This window comes from Malaclemys terrapin, chromosome 5 (genome assembly GCF_027887155.1).
Source record: "Malaclemys terrapin pileata isolate rMalTer1 chromosome 5, rMalTer1.hap1, whole genome shotgun sequence".
Classification (NCBI taxonomy): Eukaryota; Metazoa; Chordata; order Testudines; family Emydidae; genus Malaclemys; species Malaclemys terrapin.
This window is the reverse complement of record NC_071509.1, coordinates 128,758,497-128,781,479: the sequence shown is the minus strand read 5'-3', so window position 1 is coordinate 128,781,479 and position 22,983 is coordinate 128,758,497. Positions and strand designations below refer to the sequence as shown.

General features: G+C 40.2%; 1 protein-coding gene across 2 annotated transcripts in view; it reads right to left on the bottom strand.

Annotated features, from left to right (window-relative positions):
• Window positions 1-22,983, bottom strand: part of ANTXR2 (ANTXR cell adhesion molecule 2) — a 176,099-nt gene that overhangs the window by 98,413 nt on the left and 54,703 nt on the right. For both annotated transcript variants that reach the window (XM_054029912.1, XM_054029913.1), the window contains exon 11: window positions 4,313-4,391. In XM_054029912.1, coding sequence (XP_053885887.1) covers window positions 4,313-4,391 — 79 coding nt within the window. The remainder of the gene's footprint in view (window positions 1-4,312; window positions 4,392-22,983) is intronic.

Genomic DNA, 22,983 nt, shown 5'->3' with positions numbered 1-22,983 from the left:
AGTAGGATTTGTTTTGCGTTGATGCTGTATTTTTTTTAAGTTTGTTTGCACTGTCAGCATGTAGATTTATATGTGGTCATGGTAAATTCATAGTTTCAGCATATAGTGGCCCACTCGCCCCTCTGAAAGGATGAAGAAAAAGGGAAGAGAAGTATATCCGGTGTCATGACAAAGCATCCTCCTGTATCCTTATGTCATTAATTCAAGATGTTGAATCATCATCCATTGATACATCATCATGACATCAGGTGGTAATAGATGAATCCATTATAAGGTTTGTAGCCTAAGTGTCTCAGCGTGATTTAGGTTTGGTGAGCTGCCTCAATTCTAGCGTCATTCAGACTCCTTCCACCAAATCCTAAAACCTGAGTTGGTGCTGACATCAACCCCCCAAAATTATCCATAGTCGCAATTTTAAAAGGGTTGAAAAAAATAAGCTTGGCTTCTCCAGGTTAACTCCCTGTGAACAACAATCTGTTGGTGGAAAACCACGCAAAATGATAGGTTAAAAAGGGGGGTGATTGGAAGTACAGAGTGACCGAGTTCCTGGGGAACTCATCTATATTTTGCACGACACGAATATTATTTATATTCCTTTTCTCTCCCTTTAACAAACACAAATGGTCAATTCTGCCCTTTGTGTGCTCACAACTCCTACAGATTTCAATAGGAACTGGGCATGTCCACACACAATGAACAGCAGAATGCATAGTCTCATATATTTACCGACCTGAAAGTAAAGCCACAGTACAGGCATGCTTTAAAAAGGGCAAACATTTCGTGCAAGTATTTGATCCTTTCACAAAAGCCTCCGAAACCCCCTATTCTATATGAAAGCTATCTACAATATAAATACCACTATATCAGGAGATCTGGTTCCAGCTTGGTTTGCCCCTGACCTAATTATAACATTGTTATAATTTGTAGTGTAGATGAGACCAGGTCCATAACCAATCTTCCATAACTGGGCTAAAGTCTTGAGTTCCATCTATACAACCTCAGGCTTTACATCACCACTATGGACCCATCTACACTGTAAAATGGAACCAAGTTGTAACTGGGTCAGTGGACAATTGTATCCTAACTAACTCCTCTGATACAACTATACTTGTAGTGAAGGCAGGTCCCTAAAGGGTGAGGAAAGTCATCCAAAGGCCTCAGAGTTGCAGCAGCAGACTGTAGTAAATAATATGTTGTAATACGTTTAGCATATAATAATGCATAGCTATAGGAAAAACATATGCACCATACATATTGAAAACATATATTCCTTAGCTGACAAGCTAGGGAATGCTGAGAGGCAGCAAAGAGACTGCCCAGAGGGGAAGGAAGATTTCCCCGGCTTTCCCCTCTCCAAATAGTTCTCTGACTGGGTCTGTCTTCAGCAGTTTCTGAAGTAGTTAGCAAACCAGAAGCAATGGTGATAGAAAAGGAGGGAAACTCTTTATAGACAGTCTATGTCGGGTGTTGAGGATAACCAGTTAATCATGCATTAGTGTAAAAGATGTTTTGTATGTTATCTGGAAATTGAGCATAATGCATATGGTAACATTCCTTTTGCCCGGAATCCTGCAGAGACTTAGTGTTGCCATTTTCGACCGGAAAGTCCGGTCAAAAAGGGGACTTGGCAGTATCCAGTCATCACAGCTGACCGGACACTAAAAGTCCAGTTACCAGAGTAACTGTGATCAGCCTCCCTGCTGAGAGGGCAGAAAGAGAGGCAGCTACTCAGCTGCTGCTGCTGCTGATGGAGAAAACTGGCTGGCTCCCAGACCTGGCTCCAGCCTCTCCAGTGGAGAGGTAGGTATTGGCACAGCCGCTGTCAGGGGCAGGAGGAGGGGGGCGGATCCTGTCTGCCCCACTCTCCACCCCACTGTGCCCCAATTTTCCCACTCCGGGGACTGATCCCCACCCATTACTGCCCCTCTGCTGCCCATTACTGCCTCACACACACACACAATGCCTCTTACCGCCTCTCCCCACCACGCACCCCGCTGCTGCCAGTTAGTGGTCCCCCAACTCTAGCGCCCCCTCTCTGCCATTTAGTGTCCTAGCTCAGCATGCCCCATCAGTTCCAGTTAGTCCTCCCCCCATGCCCCATCAATGCCAGTTACTGCTCCCTCCGTACCCCCCACACCTCCTCAATGACACTTACTGCTCTCCCAAAACCCTAGTGCCCCCCCCACCTCATTCCCCCTCCATGCAAGTTAGTGCCTCTACAATCCCCGAACCCCTCACTGCCAGTTACTGCCCACTCACATCTTTGGGTAAGGCTACATTTTTGTGAGTTCTCAAGAGTGTGGATTAGTACATTTCTATTCAAACAATATTCCCAGATGCTTATTCTAGTGGCAATTTTAAAAATAAGTCGGATTTAAAATAAAATACTGTCTTAACCAGCCAAAAGTCACTTGCCAGCTTTTCAAAGAACTATTTAGACACCTAAAAAGACTTAATTTCTACAAAACAAATCTTACTGTGCATAATATGCCAGAAGCCAAAAAAAAAAAAAAAAAAAAAAAAAAAAGGTACCAAATTTAGAGATTCTAAAACAGAAACAAGTTGATTAGGACTATGGAAAATGGGGCGGCTAGCTAGCAGCAGCTTGGCAAATGGTTTGCTGCATTTTATAGCAGAATTACAAACGCTGCCAGGTTTGTTTGGCATTATCTTGGGATATGTTTTAGCAAGGCATTCTTGTTTATACAGCTGAAACTTTCCTTTTCTAAGTTTGTGGAACTTCTCATTCACCCTCACCACAAGAAAAAAATCACATTTCTGTACCATTTGGTATCTAATAACTCATAGAAAAGAGGTGGGATGGGGTTTTAACCAAGTTATAAGAAGATTTTTAAACTTTGTTTTTTATATTAGTGGTGGTGGTACTTCTCACTTAATGTAGATGCACTTAAACCTGTTTAACTCTCACTTAAATTAGCTTAGTTTAATTTAGTAATTTACTAATACATGCTAAACAAGGATTAAATGGGTTTAAGTGCATCTACATTAGGGGGGTATCACCTATTTAACTATACAGACTTCAAATTAATTTAGTTAAGACTGTACAACTTTTCTAATATAGACAAGCCCTAAGTATTAGGACACAATTGCAAATAGATGCATATTGGGCAAATGTCAATATTTATTTGTACAATACCACACTGAATCTGTTCATTGGGGTATGTCTTCACTACCCGCTGGATTGGCGGGCAGAGATCGATCCAGCGGGGATCAGTTTATCGCCTCCAGTCTAGACGCGATAAATTGATCCCCGAGCGCTGTCCCTGCGAACGGCGCAGGCAGAGTCGACGGGGGAGCAGCAGCAGTCAACTCACTGCGGTGAAGACACCATGGTAAGTTGATCTAAGTATGTCAACTTCAGCTACGTTATTCACGTAGCTGAAGTTGCTTAACTTAGATTGGTTCCTCCCCCAGTGTAGACCAGGGCTAGGTTTGCTTCATTTGAGCGTGTAATCAGTTCTCTTTTAAAAATAAAAAAGTCCCTAAGCAGGTGTGTGTGTGGAAAGCCTACCTACAGAACAGGTGAGACATTTAACGAATGCTCCTAAGGCTAGAGGGTTTCTCCACATGATTTTTCTCTGGAGTTTTGTTGTAGAAAGAAATCAAGTATGAGAAAAACGTTTTCCAAAAGACAAAGAATAAACACTTCTTTTAAACCTCTCATGCTGTTCTAAGTCTCATCTAAGAATCAGCACTACCTTGCTCAATCACACCAGCTTCCTAGGAGCGGAGAGTGAGCAGAGGGCAGGGCCTCGAAGGGAAGAGGCGGGGCAGGAGTTGGGGCCTTGGGAAAAGAGCAGGGATCAGGGGGCATGGACTCCTGGAAGAGGCGGGGCAGGGGCGTGACCTAGGGGAAGAGGCAAGGCAGGGGTGTCCGGTTTTCAGCAATTAGAAAGTTGGCAACCCTATGTAGATTGGAATGCTAACTAGTATAGTTGTGTGCCACCTTAATGGGAAATAATAAATGAGTCATTTCACATACTATAACTGCAGAAAAATCTGCCAAATACCAATCCTTTCATTAAGCACATCCAATCAGCGAAGCTTGCCTGCGTGCACAGAAATTAAATGAAGAACATAAACATGCGTTTCGCAACAGTTAATGATTTAGAGGATATATGCACCTGTGCTTAGGTATGGTTTCACAGCTATTCCTTTTCACACATTATTAATAGGTTAATGCAGCTCTGCTCTGATTAGAGATTCTCCCACCCAAAAAGTTACGCAAGCATAAAACGGTAAGTCTCACAATTTCAACGTCTACATGAAATGATGTCAATCATTGACTTACACATTCCGAAGCTGTAATTATTAATGAGCTGGAGATCAAAGACTGTCCTTCATTCAAACTCACCAAAACTTCTAGTGTCCTGGAAATTAAAAAAAAGGCAAACAAATATACATGAGCATATACACATTAAGTAGGAATCTTGCACCAGTCAGATTCCGTTAAAATAGAGCAGGAAGCATGGTAGACCAGGAGAATGGGAAACAAGAGGTGGACATCTCTAAAGCTTACATGTTGTATTACTGTTTATAGACAGTCCTGATCCCTTACAATTTGCCAGTATTTTTAGCCATTCAATTAGGATATAGATTTAGCTGTCTAACTCTAGTAATCAAAGTTTGGTAACTGGCACTTCAACTTTTGTGTCTCAGTTTACCCAACAGTAAAATGGGCATATTAATAGTTAGCTACCTCACAGGAGTTAATATTTGAAGACAAGTTTGATATCCTTGGTAAAAAGACCTATCTAATTATAAAATATTAACTCATCCTCAATCATACTTTTTTAGGGTTTTATTTTTACAAATAGTAATAAAAATAATACTGTAAACCCTGTTCAATAAAAATATATCTAGTAATATGCAACCAGCAGGCTAACAATGCTGGCTGTTTATAAGTGGCCAAGACGGTCTATAATAGCACATCAATATGAAAGTTATACAAATATTAAGTAGTTTACATTTTTCAAATTAATCCTAGAAGAAAAAGATATATGGTGAATATTAAACAGAAAAGACTCAAACTTCTCTGTCTTTGTTTCATGATTCAGAAAGCTGACAATATGCAGGGTATGTTTTGAAATATAGATCTCCTTGAACTAAAATGATTAATCATTTATACCGCTCTTCATAGATATCATAATTTTTTATTCTGGCACAAGCATTTTAGTCCATATTAAATTTGAAACTCTTAACTAATTTGTCTCAGCTGGTTTCTGTTTCAGATTTTAGTAAAAAGGTATTAAGTTGCTTCTACCACTCAATTTATTTTTTTAAATGGTCTGTGCTGTGAAAGAAAAATCCCCAATATCTTTCTTCATATTATGCATCATTCTAAATAGATGTGAGTGAAAAGTCTGAATTTTTTTTCTTGTCCCCTTCCAATTTTCTACACTTTTAGTTATAAATAAAATAAATTAATTAATTAAATAATAATAGTTCTTCACTTTGCCCCATACATCACAGTTCTAGACAAGTCTAGGGAAAAAAACTACTGAAATACTCAATTCTTATAGTATTTCTGATCCAAACCAGAGAAAAACACTAGGAGTTTCATGAGAGACCCTATGAGGATTTCAATATCACATATGAATTTGGTTAAGATTTGGATAAATGTATAGAGCCAAAACCCTGACTTATCAGTTAAGCATGTGATTAAATTTAAGCACAGAAGTGAAATCCTGGCTCCCTGAAGTAAACAGCAAAATATCCATAGACTTCAGTGGGACACGATATCACCCTAAGCATTCTGCTGAGTAGGCATATGCTTAAAGTTAAGCATTTGTTTAGTGCCTTGTTGAAACTGGCCCACATTCCTGACAGGTGATCAGAGAAACTCCGGATGTTTATCTGAACTAACCCCCTGAACCTTTTGAAGTTCGCCCATCCTAAATGCCAGCTATGACACTCAAATACAAGGCCAAATTTTGCTCTCCACTACGCTGATCCAAAGCCCACTTGACGTTAATGTGAGTCTTTCCATTGACTTCAATGACTTGGATCAGGTCCTTTTACGGCCTTGTAATCCTAGTGGGGTTGCACAGATGTAACTGAGAGAAGAATTCCACCTATAAGTGCTCATATGTACCCTCAACACAGGGAAGCCCTTTTTGACTTGTGAATTTTTAACTGAGCACAAACGCAAAGAGAAAAGATTATCCGTCCATAACACCGTGTTTCATTTTTTCCCTTTTGCTTTGTTTGCCTATTTAAAGCACGAGTTACGCAGTGACGTGCTATAAAACATACAGACTCCAGGCCAAATTTTGCTTATTTACACACCCATGAAACGGCATTAATTACTGTTATGTTTCATGAGTGTAACAGACAGACAATTTGCCTCTTCAACATTTACTGAACTTTTTGGTAGTAGTAATTAAAATAATTACTAATTCATGAATGCTTTTCGCTTTTACAGTGTATACCGTCCGTTGGTCTCAAAACATTTCCCAAGCATTAATGAAGTAAATCTCACAATGCCCTAAATTCTACTCAAAGCTGTGGTGTGTGACCTTGGGTGAGCCATTTTCACCTTTCAGCATCAGTTTATCCACCAGCAATAAAACAGGGATAACAACAGTTACCATACCTACCTCACCGGGGAGGTTGTGCAGATTAATTAGTTCATTTTCGTACAGCATTTTGATTACATATAGCACTGTATAAGTACTGTTAGTCTTACTATTTTTGGAGGGGGGGGCGGAATGAAGTACATCCTAATTTATTTTGGCACATCAGCTGAGTCTCTAGTGACAGTGTTTATCAATGACAACATTTTAATAAGAGGGAGCCCAATCAACCTAACTCAGGATCAGAGTCCAGTCAGCAGAGATCAAGTCAACATCCCCAGTCTTCAGGAGTGAGTCAATCTGTTTCACTCATCACCCTAAGATTGACTTTGGCTTCTTACACAGACATTTACAAAACTGAGGGGACTTCTATTGAAATGAGATGGTGGCTGACTTCTGACTAGCTAAGACATTGGGCTATAATATTATGAGGTGAACTTGATGCCCACACTAATGTTTGAAGTGTTCACCATCTATTTCAAATAGTGACATATCTAAATGAGAAGTTTATGTTAGGCCTGTTGTGAAATTTTGATTGGTTGGTTTTTAAATATAATAGACATCTACAACAGAATAGAATGGGTCCAGGAATCTTCAAGTAGTCAAGCTATTGGACTGGTTTAATACTCTAATATAAGGTGACATCCTGGCTCTACTGAAGTCATTAACAAAACTTCCATTGACTTCATTGGGGCCAGAGATTCACCCATAGACCAGAACACTATAGCAGCAGTTCTCAAACTGTGAAGCATGTCTCAGTAGGGACCACGCACCGGAGATATGCAGGTTGGTTTAAAATACAGCAACACAATAAAGAATTAGCATGCAACTACAATGATCAAAGTTCCGAAGATGGTCCTCCACATGCTTCCGAGTTTTAAATATAACACGCTAGGTTTTTAAAGTTTGAGAACCTGCGCTATAATATACCCACTAAAATATATGTTTTTTAATCTCCAGTGATGTTAGAAATTTGTTTAAGTTACTTTTTTAGCTCTCTCAACTCTTTGTTTATAATTTTTAAAGACAAAACCTGCAGTCCTTTCATGCGCAAAATTCCCACTGAGATCAACAGGAGTTTTGACTGAGCAAGGTTTGAGAGCTCCTGGATTTGGCAAGTAGACAAGATGCCTGCGATTATAAATTTTACTGCATCCTACAGATTTTGGGGTGAAAGATTCAAACTGTTTTCAGTTGCTTGATTTTCCTATGTACTTTATTTTTAAAATTTGAATGTGAGCCTGGAATACCTCTCGATTCTTTTTTTCGCCCCTTCTGGGTCTTCCCCTTCTGCCAACTTTTTCCTTCCTACCAAACTCTTGTGTGTTTCCTTATGGCAGTAAAACTTTCTAACGGTATTTCATCATATTCTGTACTTTCTGGAAGTTAGCTGATTTGTTCAATAGGTTACTGGCAGTCCAAGACATACATGACAGTAAGAGGGAAAAAATGCCTCAAAGACAGAATGCCATCTTCAACCCTAGTAACTGAAAGTTCAGTAATATATTCAGGTTCTAATTTTTTCAGCTGTGCTACTGGAAAATAAAAAACACATCAGAAATTAAACTATGCAAGCAACTGAATTTTTAGAGACGTATTCTTCTTTGCATGTGTATCTATGATGTTTGGTAATGTTTATTTCTTTATTTATTCACTTTTATAACTACACCTACCTTAAAAACTCTTAACTCATTACAAAGACAATAATATTTAATTATTTTATTAGAATCATCACAAAACAAGGCTCCTAGACATGGGCAACACCTGTAAATATCAAACCAGAAAAGCATCTCCCTCAACCTTTTCCCAGCTCAAAGGCACCCTTCCGACACCAATCTCCCCTATTCCGTTCCCAGACCCTCACACAAACATTCCCTTCTCCTCAAGAGCAAACAGATGTAGCTTGCAGAACAACCTGAAGGAAGGTATTGTTAGCTCAAACACTTCAGATGAGCTAAGTTGTTGTAGTAATACACGGGGAGAGAGACAGTCTCATGAACACACTGAATTGGGAGTTGGGTACCTAATTCTATTCTATCAGGTTTCTTTGAAAATCCCAACCTTAAAGACTATAATCAAACCCCTTAAACTTTGCCCTAACTTAGTGTCTGAAGCAACATTAAGTCATTTAATCTTTTTCCCCTTCTCTGCATTGCGGGGAAATGCATGTGGTTGGTGTTGGATTTTTTTAACCAGCCTCTAATCTACAAGCAATTGGAGGGGCCAGTACTTTCCCTAGATTTCTTATGGAGCCTTTTAACATTTTTTCCCAGGAGGTAGATTTTGCAGCTTCCACATTTTTATGATTCCTGAGGCATTTTTTCCTAGCTGGGAGCCTCGTGAGATCTGCTGAAACATGGTAGGTTCACACAGTGTTGTTACGAATAAGTGAAGCTCTGTTCTGGTTACTTTAGTCGGTACTTTGAACACCACAGGAAATGTGAAGGTGGCAGAAATACTTTAGAAGAGTACAGAAGCTTCTCCAATTATTACAAGTAACACGCTGTGGATCAAGAAACTCCTTTTAACCAAACAGGACATACAAAAAAAATCTGACATAATCGCTAATACTTTTATATTAGGGGCACAGGGCATCCATTCGTGCCTATTGGGCCAGCTGAGCTCAAGCAGGGATTCATCCCTCAGAGTAAGAACGGGCAGCAATACAATTACTGCTTTCTACCAGGAATGGCAGTTTTAAACTCCAGCCCCGCCAGTGGAGGCTGCTCAGGGAATGTGTGAATTAGCACAACTCCGGAGTGTTCTGGCTCCACCCACTCCTTTTGTGACCCGTGTCAGCAGGTGTCAGCAGGGTCAAGACGCCTAGCAGTATACAGATTGTGACCTTCTGTGTACCTGCTCCAAGCAGGCTTACTACCACTAGAGGCACAAAGACTGCCATTCGCTGAGAGAAGATGAGGGAACCCACGCAGTTGAGCCTAACTACTTACTCCTGCCTGCATGCCTGAGATATAGGCCAGGATTATTATCCACCACTTTACAAACCAGGAAACGAAGGCAAAGGTCATGGCCAAAATCATCACACTTGGGTGCCAACGTTAGTTACCTAAATAAGATCCCTGAATTGCCTAAATAGGGATTTAGGAGCCTAACTCAAAGCACCCAGTTTTGCAAATTTTAATCTTAAGTGATTTGCCCCAGGCCACGCCGGTTTTGTGGTGAACAGCCGGTATCAGGGGTAGAACCCTGGAGTTTCAGGCTCCCAAGCTGGTTTCAGAGGACTGCACCACACATAACTGACACTGTACATAAATAAATACTTAAATTAAATGTGATTCGGAAACAGGATCTCAGAAGTGGGATAAATGAAGTCAAAGACACAATTTTCCACTGACGTGAATGGGAGCATACGCTAAGTATCCTGCCATGGCCTATATTACTCAGAACAAAACAATACAAAAAAGTCAGTGATTAAAATTAAGAGCACCCCATATTCTTGTATGGACACTGCTGATAAGGCTGCTATTGACACTGTCTACGACTTAATCCTTCTCCCACACTGAAGACAAAGGATCTGATTTCCACTTACAATAAAGCCTCTTTACAGGGCAACCTAGTGTCCTTTCAACAGGCATAGATTACATTTATGTCAGGCCCAAAGATAAAATCCCCACGGATTTCAATCTGAGCAGGATCAGGTTCCTAGTGCCATTTGCCAGGCTGCATGTTCCACCAACCTTTAGCTGTCAAATGTTCTGACAAAAATCTCAAGCAACAGGCTCACTGAACACATCAGCTATCAACTCAAATTTAACCAACTCAGAAGAACCAGTTTCTGTATCAGCTTACTTCTTGATATACAGCTGCAGGGGCCAGCCATCCAAGATTCTCAGAGGAGTTGATCATATTCTTTCAGTTCTTGAAGCTACAGAGTGAACTCAGACAGATAACTGTCTCATCCTCAAAAATATCAACATGTCAAGATACAAAATAATTTCTTTCCTGCAGTTGTCATGTTTGAGGGATATGAGCAATGTTTTATTTGTTTTGATTTTGGGTATCTACCTATGCACTTCACATTAACTAAAAAATGCCCTTCACAACTAAAATCCAGAAAACATTACTGACATGCTTGGCCATAAACACACCGTGCCAGCCCACTGTGGTGGTGATGATAATCTCACAATACATCAACCTATACCGTCAACCCCCTCCCCAAACACCCAAGAGAAAAGATTTGCATATATTAACATGATATATTAACTATTTTAAAGGTGTCTCAGGTTGGGCACCCAAAGCTGAGGCACCCTACATCATTATTGCATTATTGAAAATCTTGGCTATAGAATTTTGACCTTGACTAATGGTTTCGTCCCAGGGAGCACATGACTTAGCCTGCCTGGTAATATTTCTGCAAATGCCTGACTGCTAGAACAAGTGGTTTTGTAAATCTGAACAGATAAATAAATATTTACTTGAAGATCAGTCTATTTATGGAAGCACCTACAGTGTGCTAGCTGCTTTCCAAACACTAAAGGACCGTCTCCGCTTCTGTGTCTTCACAATCTAAGGATATCTAAGTGCGCCAAGTAACTAGCTATACATTCAAATATCAACTCATGACAGTTACATCCTTTGAAAGTTTATTTCTGACATACACAATTATATTTAGCCCAATACGCTCAGCTCCTTACTTTAGTACTGTTTAGAATTTCTTCCTAGACATTTGGAATCTCACAGCTGCCAAACACCACTCAGGTAACATACACACATTTACCAAACATAAACACAGACAAAACGGACAAGAAGATCCCTAACAAACCAATGGAAGAAATAACATACTGATGACAAAAGTAGTATCAAAACAAGTAGGATTTGTTAAATTTTTTAAAAAGGAAACAAAAACAGAATCAGCGTAAATCAGCATAACTCCGTTGACGTCAACGATGTAACCCAATTTACACCAACGGAGGATCTGTCCCACAATCTTTACAAGCAACTATGGAAACAGTGGAAAAAACTACAATGATCTGAAGTTAAAATAAAAAGCTGTTTGGAACGTTTTTGAATAAATGAAATTTGGTGTCAAAATATGTGGTTTCGTTGAAGCTGAAACATTGAATGGAAAATCTTTTTGTGGGTCCAGGGCTGAAAGAGAGCAAGAGACTCTCACATTCAATAGCCCAGAGGATAATGCATTGGCCTGGGGTGGTATGACACCCACATTCCAGTCCCTGCTCTTCCCGATTCAGAGTGATCTGGGATGGAAAACTCTGCTCTGAATTTGGAAGAGCAAGGACTTGAACCTGGGCCTTAACTACCAGCCTGCACGACACTTCCTCCTGAATTGAAAGTGGACATTTGGACCGGATTCCATTTTTGCAACAACATTTGGAAGGTTTTGTTTTCATTCTAATGGGGAACAAAAACAAACTTTGAAAACCTTAGAAGTTGCTCCAGTCTGCTCTAGTTAGAAACCACAAAAAGTCAGGCACTGTAGATGATAAGGTTACCACAGCAACTTTATCTCAGCAGTCCCAACGGACAATAACCAGAGATTCAGAAATGGAGGTCCACTGGCCCCAACCATGGACCTCAAGCCCTGCTTGCCATTTCTTCTGGACGACTGTGAGCCAGCTGGCTTCCCCATAAACAGCCTGCTCAGTGGGGTTGCTGGAGTGAGCCTCCAGAGGCTGGTGGAGGAGCTGCTAGGCTCCCTCAGGCTCTGCTCCTGGGGAGCTACTATGTATAGGCTAAGAAAAAACAACAGCTGATTCTCCTGTCTAATGGTCTCCTCCTCCAGCCACATGCCCAAGGGGATGGGCCTGAAGAGCTTGTAAGCTCTGAACCAATAAGGATGTACAATTAGCTAGATGTGCACGTCTTCACAGGTTAAACCATGTTTTTTGCTTCGTATGTCCAGGATGCAATTTCCCAATAGTTCACATTTCTGAGCTTGTTTTACAATGGGAAAAGGCATATTTTTTCACCCCCATGCTCAAAAATAGCCAATGAGGATTTAGCAGAACTTTTCCAGATACCAAACGTGGAAAACTTCAGCCGAAAAGGCATTTTTTTCCTTTTTCAGGTAGTTCAGGGTAAACATGATTTTACCATGGAAAGTGTTTTACAACTTCAACTGCAACAGGCATAACCACTGGTCACTATTCTAAATAATGAGCAAAAAATTCAACTTGAAAAGTCCTAAAAGTCACAACTTTTTTTTTCCTGTGTGTCCGGCTATGGTTTATTGTTACACAGGAGGAATATGGCCCATTGCCATATGTCAGTTCAGCTCTGGTCTGAGGAATTTCATACCCTGTGAAATACTGCTGACATTTCAATCCACAGTAACCTATTTGCAAAGTATTCATTTGCTCCTTACTTTGAGTATCCAATAAAAGACTGCCATTTTACAATCCATTAAAAAAGATGAAAAAATTAAATAAAATCATGAAAGACATTTGCTGGAAGTAATAAATAATTTACCTCCAATTTTCACACAGTGAAAATTAAACTGGCAACTGCTCAAAAAGTTATTAAAATTATGGTGACTAAAGATATTTTGGAATCAAGTGCCAGCATTAAAATAGCTAAAACGCTGCACATAGTTTTAGGGGGGAAAATAGATTTATGCATTAAAAAGGGGGGATTTTGTTAAGGCAGCTACCTCAGAAAACTGCATGTAGTTCTAGCTTATATTTGATAGTAGAAGTCACGACACAGAGAGAAAGTGTCACACTCATAACCAGGCACTGGGATGGAGGAAGAGTTTGGCTGAACTAAATGACGGCATGTTATTATTTCTCGTAGGCTTGTCTACACTACAGGGACAAGTCGATCTAAGCTACACAATTTGAGTTACATGAATAGCATAACTCAAGTCAACATAGCTTAGATCTACTTACCGCAGGGTCCACGCTACGCCCTCCCATCGTCTCCCCTTACTCTTCTCTATCCGGTACAGGACTCGATGGGAGAGCAATCTGCGGTCGATTTAGCAGGTCTAGGACCCGCTAAATCGACTGCCGATGCATCGATCGCCATGCGTTGATCCCCCGTAAGTGTAGGTAAGCCCTTACTACTATCACTGTATGCACAAGGCCTGGTTCTCGTTTACATCATTCTGGCAATGTCAACCTCACTTTAAGGCCTGTGCACATTCCCAGAGGGGTGTAAATGGACTTAATGTGAATGAGAATAAGCCTGCATACTTCTATCTGTATAGAGACATCACATAGCTAGGACTGACAAATAATCTTGTTCAGTACTATGGCCCCAGTCTCACAATCAGATTCCTGATAGTGCAAGAGGCCACATAGGTGGATCCAATCACAGGATGAGGACTTATGTCAAATGTTTTTGTTTAATGTGCACACGCACACACACAAAATGGTCCCATTATAAAGGAAAACATCAGTTGCGTGGCCGTTGTCTCCTTCAGTTCACTCCCTTCCATTGACATTTAAATCTATGAATACATCTGTCCTTCTCACCCACACAAAAATCTCACCCCCTCCCCAAAAAAAAACCCACAACTGTTTCTAAATGAACATATATTTTATGCATCAGAGTTTGGAAGATTTCACTTCTCACCAGTACTAGCCTGTTTGTTTCAGTCTGACACCCTCCAACTGGTTAAAGGCCACTTTCTTACAGAGAAAATATGGTGTCATATATCTGTGTAAAACCAGCTCCATGAATCTGTTATAGACCATAATTTTCAAATCTGAGTAGCTTAATTAGGTATCTAAACCTATGCTTAGGCACTTGAATTAGTGGCTTGCTTTTCAGAAGAGCTGACCACCCATACCTTCTACTGAAGTCTTTGCAATATGTGGGTGCCTGACACCTAAAGAAAGGAAATCAGTGTCAGCTATAGGATGGAGCAGATTACTTCCTGGAACAAGTAAGGAATCAGGAGCCACATTCTCATTTCTTGAGTCATACTGTGGTCCCTTGTCTGCCCTGGAGCAGTACAACTAAGAGTTGCTACTTGCTCAATGTTTGTGTCATAAATACTAGTATGGATTTGGGTGTCCGTTTGAAAATCTGACCATAATCTACAGTAGTTCAGAGAACTATTTATGAAGCTAGGGACAAATCATGGTCCCAGTGCAAGGAGGTATTGCATAAACACATGATGCAGGAAATAAACAGCAATGTTTCCAGCGGACACAAAAGTTAAAGCAATACTTGAAAAACAGTGTATCTGGGTGGCAGGTTGCACAATCAGGAGATCTACAGGCTTGTGAGGTAACAGCATACTCCTCTGTTCTGCAAGCTCTCTAATGGCTGCAGATCTGCTCCTTCTCGGTGCAGAAGCTACTGCTCCTGCTGTCTCACCTCCCTGCCACAAGGAGGAGGAGTGATTGGTGCAGCTCCCCAAGTTGCAGGTGCAGTGGGGCACAGTGAGCTAGTATCATAGAATATCAGGGTTGGAAGAGACCTCAGGAGGTCAGCTAGTCCAACCCCCTACTCAAAGAAGGACCAATCCCCAACTAAATCCCCAAATGGCCCCCTCAAGAGTGAACTCACAACTCTGGGTTTAGCAAGCCAATGCTCAAACCACTGAGCTATCCCTCCCCCCACAGAGCTATGCTTCAAACCTTGATATGTTTCTAATGTGTCCAGCAGCACCTGTGCCTGAGAAGCATGGGACAGACTTTACTCAATAGTGAGCACAGACAGTGCTGCAGATGGTTAATATTCTACAATTGTGATATTTTTGCTCAGATTCTTGACACTTGCTGAGGGTGTAAAAATTAATACTGTATTTTTCCCAAAACAACAGGACCTACCCCATATGCAAAGCCAGTTATTTTAATTTTGGAACGTTTAAAGAAATAAAAACAAAATGCAGTCTTTTCCCACCCCCCCTTAGTTGAGCTGAGCATAAGACACTACCAAAACCTAACTTGTCTTACCAGTCCCCATTGGAACCCCAACAATAGCAAGCTTCCACTACAGACTGTTTGATATACTGGTGGAACTGGTAGAAGTTCAAAGGTCCTTAAACACTTGGCCGCTTGGCAGCACTTGTGAGTTTAAGACAGGGAATTGGAGGACAGCAATGCAATAGCTCTGATCTCATGGAATCATGGGAAATTGCAGTGCCATGCTATGAAGGATCATTATTATGTTAAATCAGTCTATTAATTCAGCTCAGGATTCTATGGCCACTGCATAATATTAAGCACTTAGTTCTGCTCATGCAGTCTTTCCTAATGCATTGGGAACACTGTGTGCCCTAGTGAGGACAGTGAAGGACTGCATTAGAAATTACTAGTGATCTTAACATAAGATCCACGTGTCTTAACAGCCAGCATGCCTATACAATTCACTGAAGATGTTTCCATCTGTGAATATTTCCCATTATAATCTAATCTTGTCAAACTAAATGTCCTTTTTAAAATATTTCAGAAGTTAATATTTATAATAGATATTAGGTCCTATCCTGCAGCTCTCAGAAAAAACTCCCCATTGGCTTCCAGCTCAAATTCATCTCCCAAATTGCTTTTGGGGAGGTTTGCACAACTTGAGTGCCTGCTGACACAAACATCCTCTTCCAGATTTTTGTCCTCAACATTCATCGTACAAGCCTTTGAAAGAAAAGGCAGCTAAAGCCCTAGTGACCGAAGTCATGTGCCAAGTATGACCGATTCCAGAATAAAAGGGTTTTTGAAGTTATATGCTGCAGGTGTGCTCAAGGCATTCGGCACCTGCACCATAGCTTAAATAAATAGAGAAATCCTATCTCCTAGAACTGGAAGGGACCTTGAAAGGTCATTGAATCCAGCCCCCTGCCTTCACTAGCAGGACCAAGTACTGATTTTGCCCCAGATCCTTAAGTGGCCCCCTCAAGGATTGAACTTACAATACTGGGTTTAGCAGGCCAATGCTCAAACCACTGAGCTATCCCTCCCCCCTCTAGTAGGAGGAGGAATTTCTCCAGCTGCTGGACTGTCAATGACAGAGAAGAGTTTTTTCTTAATATGAGAAATTTTCATGTTCCTTTTTGGAGATGATTGTTCATACCTGCATGAACTATGTGGCTCGGGGAGGGGGGGTTGTTCTGTGGGCAAAAGTGGACTCAGAAAGTAAAAAGCACTGAGGGTACATGACCACTACTAATCCAGCAAAGCAGAAAGTAGGAGTTCATGCTCAGCACTTCCCAGGAAGCACTCAGTTATTTGTTCCTATAGGACTCAAAAAGGTCCTTGAACCAAAACAACACATTCCATCCAACTTCCTTGAGGTTCATCTTTCATATTTGACGTGTGCTCTTCATAATTCTAATTTTTGCAACAAGGCAAAAAATTGGGGGGTATTCAGAAAATTGTCATTTAAAATGGTCACTCCAGAAATAAGCCCACTAAAGAACACTAATTATCTCCAGCCTTACATCCTCAGACTTCTTGTTTATGTGTTACATGTAATAAAAAAAAAAAAACACACACACAACATTTAACTCCAGCCTCTTAAATGCACAGGGTCAAATGCTCTGCGAGTGTTAACTGGTGCAGCGCTAGAATTTGATGCATAATTATCTAATGTGTTTAGCAATGCATATAGAAATGTTATTTTTTATATATATATATATAAAATTTGAATAGTATTCTTGTATAGTTTTGTGAGGCACTGTGCAATGATTCGCTGATTTGATATTTTAAGTATCACAATTTAAATATATATTAGTGCTTTTTTAATAAGCTAAAAAAGGTTGAGTATGTAATCTGCTTTGAATTCGCTCTCCATCTGGAATGCTGAAATCTGAAGACTAATTTTAACTTACAATTGTCATTAAGTTACTAAATAATGTAGTGTTAGAAGGTTAAAATTGAGGATGTGCATTGCTGTGTGATTTTCAGTTCTTTAATGTATGCGTTAAAGTGACAGTATGGTTGAATTGAAAAAGTGTGTAGGTTAACGATTGTTTTAAGGTGGTTGTGGTCTAGCATTGCAATAACAATTGGCTACTAAAGCTTGGAAATGGGTATCAAGTTGGGTGTGATCGTTGCCTTAACTTATTACTTCCTTCAAGAGAACTACTGATACTGTATCAGCTCTCTTTTTATTTAGATATTTATTACATATTTGCGTGAAGAATCGGGCCAATGTTTTTGAAAGCACATTTAACTATACCATATGCCTACATAAATGATCCCTATCAAACAAGTTGTAGAATAATGCACTGGTTCATTCTGTTCTGTTTTTCCTTCTTTCTCAATGGGTTTATATATATTTATCCAATTTGTTCTGTTGTTCTTGCCAAATTGCAGGTTTGAGATCTCAACTATGCAGGGGCAGCTGTGCTATTGTTGATGTCTTACAAAACAGAGGTCACAGACTGAGCCCATATCACTAGAACAAATGACAGCTGCATGTTAACCATTATGGTATGGCCATGCAATGATCAGGGTTCATGGACCTCTGAAAGTAAGAATAAATCTTACCATGCCCTTTGGATAACATGAATTTAAATCTCATTTTAAGAAGTTATTTTTGTGCAAATTAGCCTGTTCCAAAATATATACATAAATTCAAACCAGCAAGTGACCTTTTTTCCTCCCACCCTTTACTGAAAAAGAACTTTAAAACAACCAACATGAACATATGAAAAATCAAAGAACATTTGACCGGGAAGTCCAATCCCGTATGTATACAGCTAATGTTACTTTTTCTCTTTGCTGCAATTGATAAGAATTTCCAGCTGTTCCAGGCTGTGAAGTCATATATCAAACAAAGAAATACACTAACACAAGACATTGTGTCTTTCAAAGAAGGTTGTTTCCAAACCCATCTCAGCAACTTCAAATAATGAAACATCTGGGCGGGACTAGTTCAAATGCCCTTTGTTTGGAGATGCCAAACAATCTCCAAAGCTTGAGTGTCCAGGCCTATCTGCCCCATGGGTGGCCTGATATATATTCCCTCCTTCCCTGCTGCCTTTCAGACCAAAATCCAAGCATCCAAAGTTGTTGTTTTTTTTAAAATGTTTCTTAGGACTAAACATGTTTGTTGAAATGCCAACGAAGAGGGAACGCAACAGACAGAGCAGACTAATGAGATGAGGCACATGTCCATAGATACAGCTCTGAGACTAAACAGCTGGCTTCGAGGCTGTCTGTCTAGGGCTACTTCACCAGTGTGGTGTTAATTATTTAAAAGAGAGAACTGGGGAAACGACCGCCACATCTGTCACCCACACACAGGCAGAACCTTCACTCATTGCAGGACCAGATGTGTTTATTTGAAACATATACTAACTAGCTATTTAATGGGTTAGAATCCTTAGCCAAAAGTTAATTAGGCAAACATATTAAACATCAGTCACCTTACGCGGCAGGACTTTTTTTTTCTTTTTTTTTTTTTTAAACTTTAATCAGTTTTCATAGGAGGTCTTAACACCCACACGGGTGAAAAAAAAAAAAAAAAGGAAAACAAAGCAAAACCACCAGACGATGAAGTGACAGTGATATACTGAATACTTACACATATAAAATGGTTGCCATATGTTAACATCCCATGAAAACAGCAATACACCAGGTGATTTTTTTAAGGACACAAAAGAAGCTGTCTCTCGAATGCTTTAAATAATACAGAGACAAGTACCTGTCCCAGACCTGAGAAAGAACTCTGTGTGAGCTTCAGAGCTTCTCTCCTTCACCAAGAGATGTCGGTCCAGTAAAAGGTATTACCTCACGCACCTCGGCTCTATAATATCCTGGGACCAACATGGCTACAACTACACTTTAAATAATACACTAATATGTGGAGGAAGAAAGGGAAGGTTTACATCTACAGGTAACTGTTAAAGTGTCTACTACTCGAGCAATCTGAAGTAATTGGGAGATAAAGTTTTACTTAGCAGAGCCAAGTCAGAAACTTTAGAAAGGATGATTGCTCTGGTTCAGCATATATTATACATATCCCAGAAGATACAAGCACTGCTATGGCAGTCTGCCTGTGTAATGAACTTACCACAAATGTGACTGGCCAATGTAACATGCTGTTGTTATGCAGGAGATTAAATTCAGAAGCAATTTTAAAATTCTGGCTCCCAGACTAGTGTCACTGAAAGCAGGAATGGGGCACAGATATGACATGCTTCATTTCCAAGAAGAGTCCAAGGGGATGGAAAAGGGAAGCCAGTATCCTTCAGCAGCAACTATCCCTGCCAGCTATTTGATGGAACACCTTTCAGCTGACCGCGAATGACCTCACCGCACATTAAGCAGGCGGCACCCTTTTGTCTGGGTTGTCAGAAAAGGTGTGTTCCCCTTTAAGGAGGAGGAAGCCAGAGAGCTACCTGCTACATGGAGGCAGCTCCATACCAGGTCAGCATGGGGACACTGACCTAGGTGTCCCTCCCAAGTGACAGGGAGAGAAAGGGGCTATTTATGCCCACATCTGTGCAGCAAAAACCTGCTTTTGTTCACCTGGACCAAGCTGAACAGTACCCTCCCCTCCCCGCCATGGAAATAATTGAAATACCAGGTTTCATCATGAACAGTTGTGGCCATTATGCTAGTTGCTCCTTCCTCAGGAGGCTGAGAAAGAAGTTTTTCCCCTCACCACCAGATGGGCCAATGTGAGGTGGGGGTTTTTCACCTTCCCCGCAGTGGGTCGGGGGTATAATGGGGAGTTAGGTTATGATGTCGCAACTCATTAGGTAAGCTTGGGGTAGCTATCCAGTGCAGGTACTCCATCGGGAATGGATACGGTGATCAGACAGAATGGACTGGGAAAGGATTTAAAGGCAGGATTCTTTAAAGGACCAAAAACGGCATGGGTGGGAGGGTGTCCCCCTATGAGCAATCTCCCACTCTTTTTATAGTCCCCCCTTAACTCTCATTCAAAGGGAGGATTGGCGAGGTCCCAGCAGTGGGTACGCTGGGGACCAGGATGAATAAGGCAAGGGCTGCCAGCAGCCCCCCGGGTATAGGCAAATGATTATGGAATTATCTCCACTGTACAGTTTTATCTGCCCAGACATTTAGGAACAAAGTGCAGCGTAATTAAACCACATCCAGTCTCCTGTCCTTCTTCCAGCATAGCCGGACAATGAGGACAGTTGTCTGTAAACCAGATTGGAGCCGTCACAGTATCAAGTACCTCAATGCATACATCTCAGCCGTGTCTGGCTTTGCAGCACACGTTAACCTACTCTTCCTCTTAAATCTGGTGCTGCATGCCAACCCCTGAAACTAGATTTCAAAATCAGAAAGCAGGGCTCAAAATACCAACACTCAGCTTTTTACCTAACACTTTTCACTGATAGGCTTCAAGGAACTATACAAAGAAAGGGAAGTGTAAAGCAATGGTGGGGTGAGAGTTGTATGCTTCCACGTACGTAATGCTCATTTACTGGGCACAGAGGTTTGGTGGAGACAGCCCCAGTTACTGGAGTGGGTTTGGGGTGGAATCTTGCTGGAGTTTTTCTGCTGGTTTTGCTTTTCTTGCATTGTTTCTTTAAATAAATGCCAAAGGTGCTCAGTGTAGCAGACAGGTATTGTAGATGGCAATAAATAAATTCATTTTAAATAGGAGTACTTGTGGCACCTTAGAGACTAACAAATTTATTTGAGCATAAGCTTTCGTGGGCTACAGCCCACTTCATCAGATGAATAGAATGGAACATATAGTAAGAAAATATATATATACATACAGAGAACATGAAAAGGTGGAAGTTACCATACCCACTGCAAGAGACAAATTAATTAAGATGAGCTATTATCAGCTGGAGAAAAAAAAAAACTTTTGTAGTGATAATCAACTAAGTTGAGCTCTCTAGACATTAAGTCAATACAAAATAACAACATGAATAACTTGGTTTATTAATTTGGCTCCTTCCATAATTACTAAATTTGCATTTTTTTAAAGTGCTAGATAGGCAAGGCCCTTCGTTTTCAGTTTTTACCGATTTTTACGAGAACATTCCCAGGTTTTACAAAAGCTACCCTTAATTGTTTTTAACCCAATTTTCACCCAAGTTTTGGACCACGAAAGCACATTAGGTAGATGTGTTTATGAACTGTGCTGCTTCCTGCATCCTCAGTGTCCCGCCTGGCTGATGTGGAGAGACTATTTTTTAGGACTGCAGGAGAGAGAGCCTTAGAAGAGAATTTGAAAAAAACTGCTTTGAGTCTACAGTACTGTCGGAGAAAAACACAGTTCTCACTCTCTTGTTGGGTGCAGCAAAGTCAGATACTTTATTATCTTTTGGAATTTATACTGAAGCCCCTTATATCAAGCGTAACAGTAAACTATTTTTAAAAGAAAATATAAAATAAAGCCTCAAACTGCTTTTACTTTCAATATTTTTATTTTTCTCTATTTGTTGGTTTTTGTTCTGGTCTCCTGTCCCCAAATATTAACCTCAATATTTAGCTCAAGAACTGTGACGTTATTTTTTAAATTTTGTAATAAACACTGATAAATTTCAGAGAAATTTTAAACAAAATAAAAGCGAGAAATGAAAGGCTTTATACATACGTGACTCAGAGCAAAAAGCCAGTAAACCTTTGGCTGAGAGCAGTTAATTCTTTCTTAAATCTGTGTTTCAGGGATGCAAGTAGCACGTTCCCACAAACTTTCACTACAGACCACAGGGTGAGAAAATACATATGCCTGTCTGTGTTGTCACATGCCACCAAAAAACAGAAAAGAAAATAAGTGAGTCGGTCCAGGTTTGAGGATAAACTGTTTAAATAAAGGAGAATAACAAGGATCAAGAGAAAGGGACGAACCTGCAAAAAGGAAAAGCAAGATGGTCCTTAACCAGCAAGGACCTAATAAAACTATGTAGGACTTATTTTCTACTAAATTCAACAGAAATTAGGAAAAATAATTGGATTTCTCAAGGGAAAATGACAGTAGAATATTTGTTTTTCATCCTAGAAAACAGTTTTAGAAATGTGTAAGATATTGTACACTGGGAATAGGAAAAAAATTAGACTTCGAAGTCCTAAATAGGCTATGTTATGAAATCCTCTATAACTAACATACAGGATTTTTGTCTGTATTATTTAACTCAGATTTTTTTCCTTACTCTTTTCTGTGATTTTTCTATATGAAAGGGTTGAGACATAACTGAATTACAAAGAAATGGTCAAGGGAAAGAAGAGAGACAGCCCAAAAGAGAGAAACATTAAAATTAAGGACCTGAGGAATGGTAGCCTATGGCCACACAATGCTGTTTTTGTTTTATAGGTCCTTCTGAGCTTCCCGAGCATTCACAAGTGAGTGAAAAACAAATGAAGCAGCTGTTGTCAACAGGAAGAACAAAGATTTCAATGACACAAGCTCCTCTTGTTGGGGAGTCTGATTAATATCCAACTAAAAGCATGTTCAGCATTGGTACTTGCAGTTCAAAAATATCAAGCCAAGTGCTCAGCACTAGTGGGTTCATGCAATCTTAGCA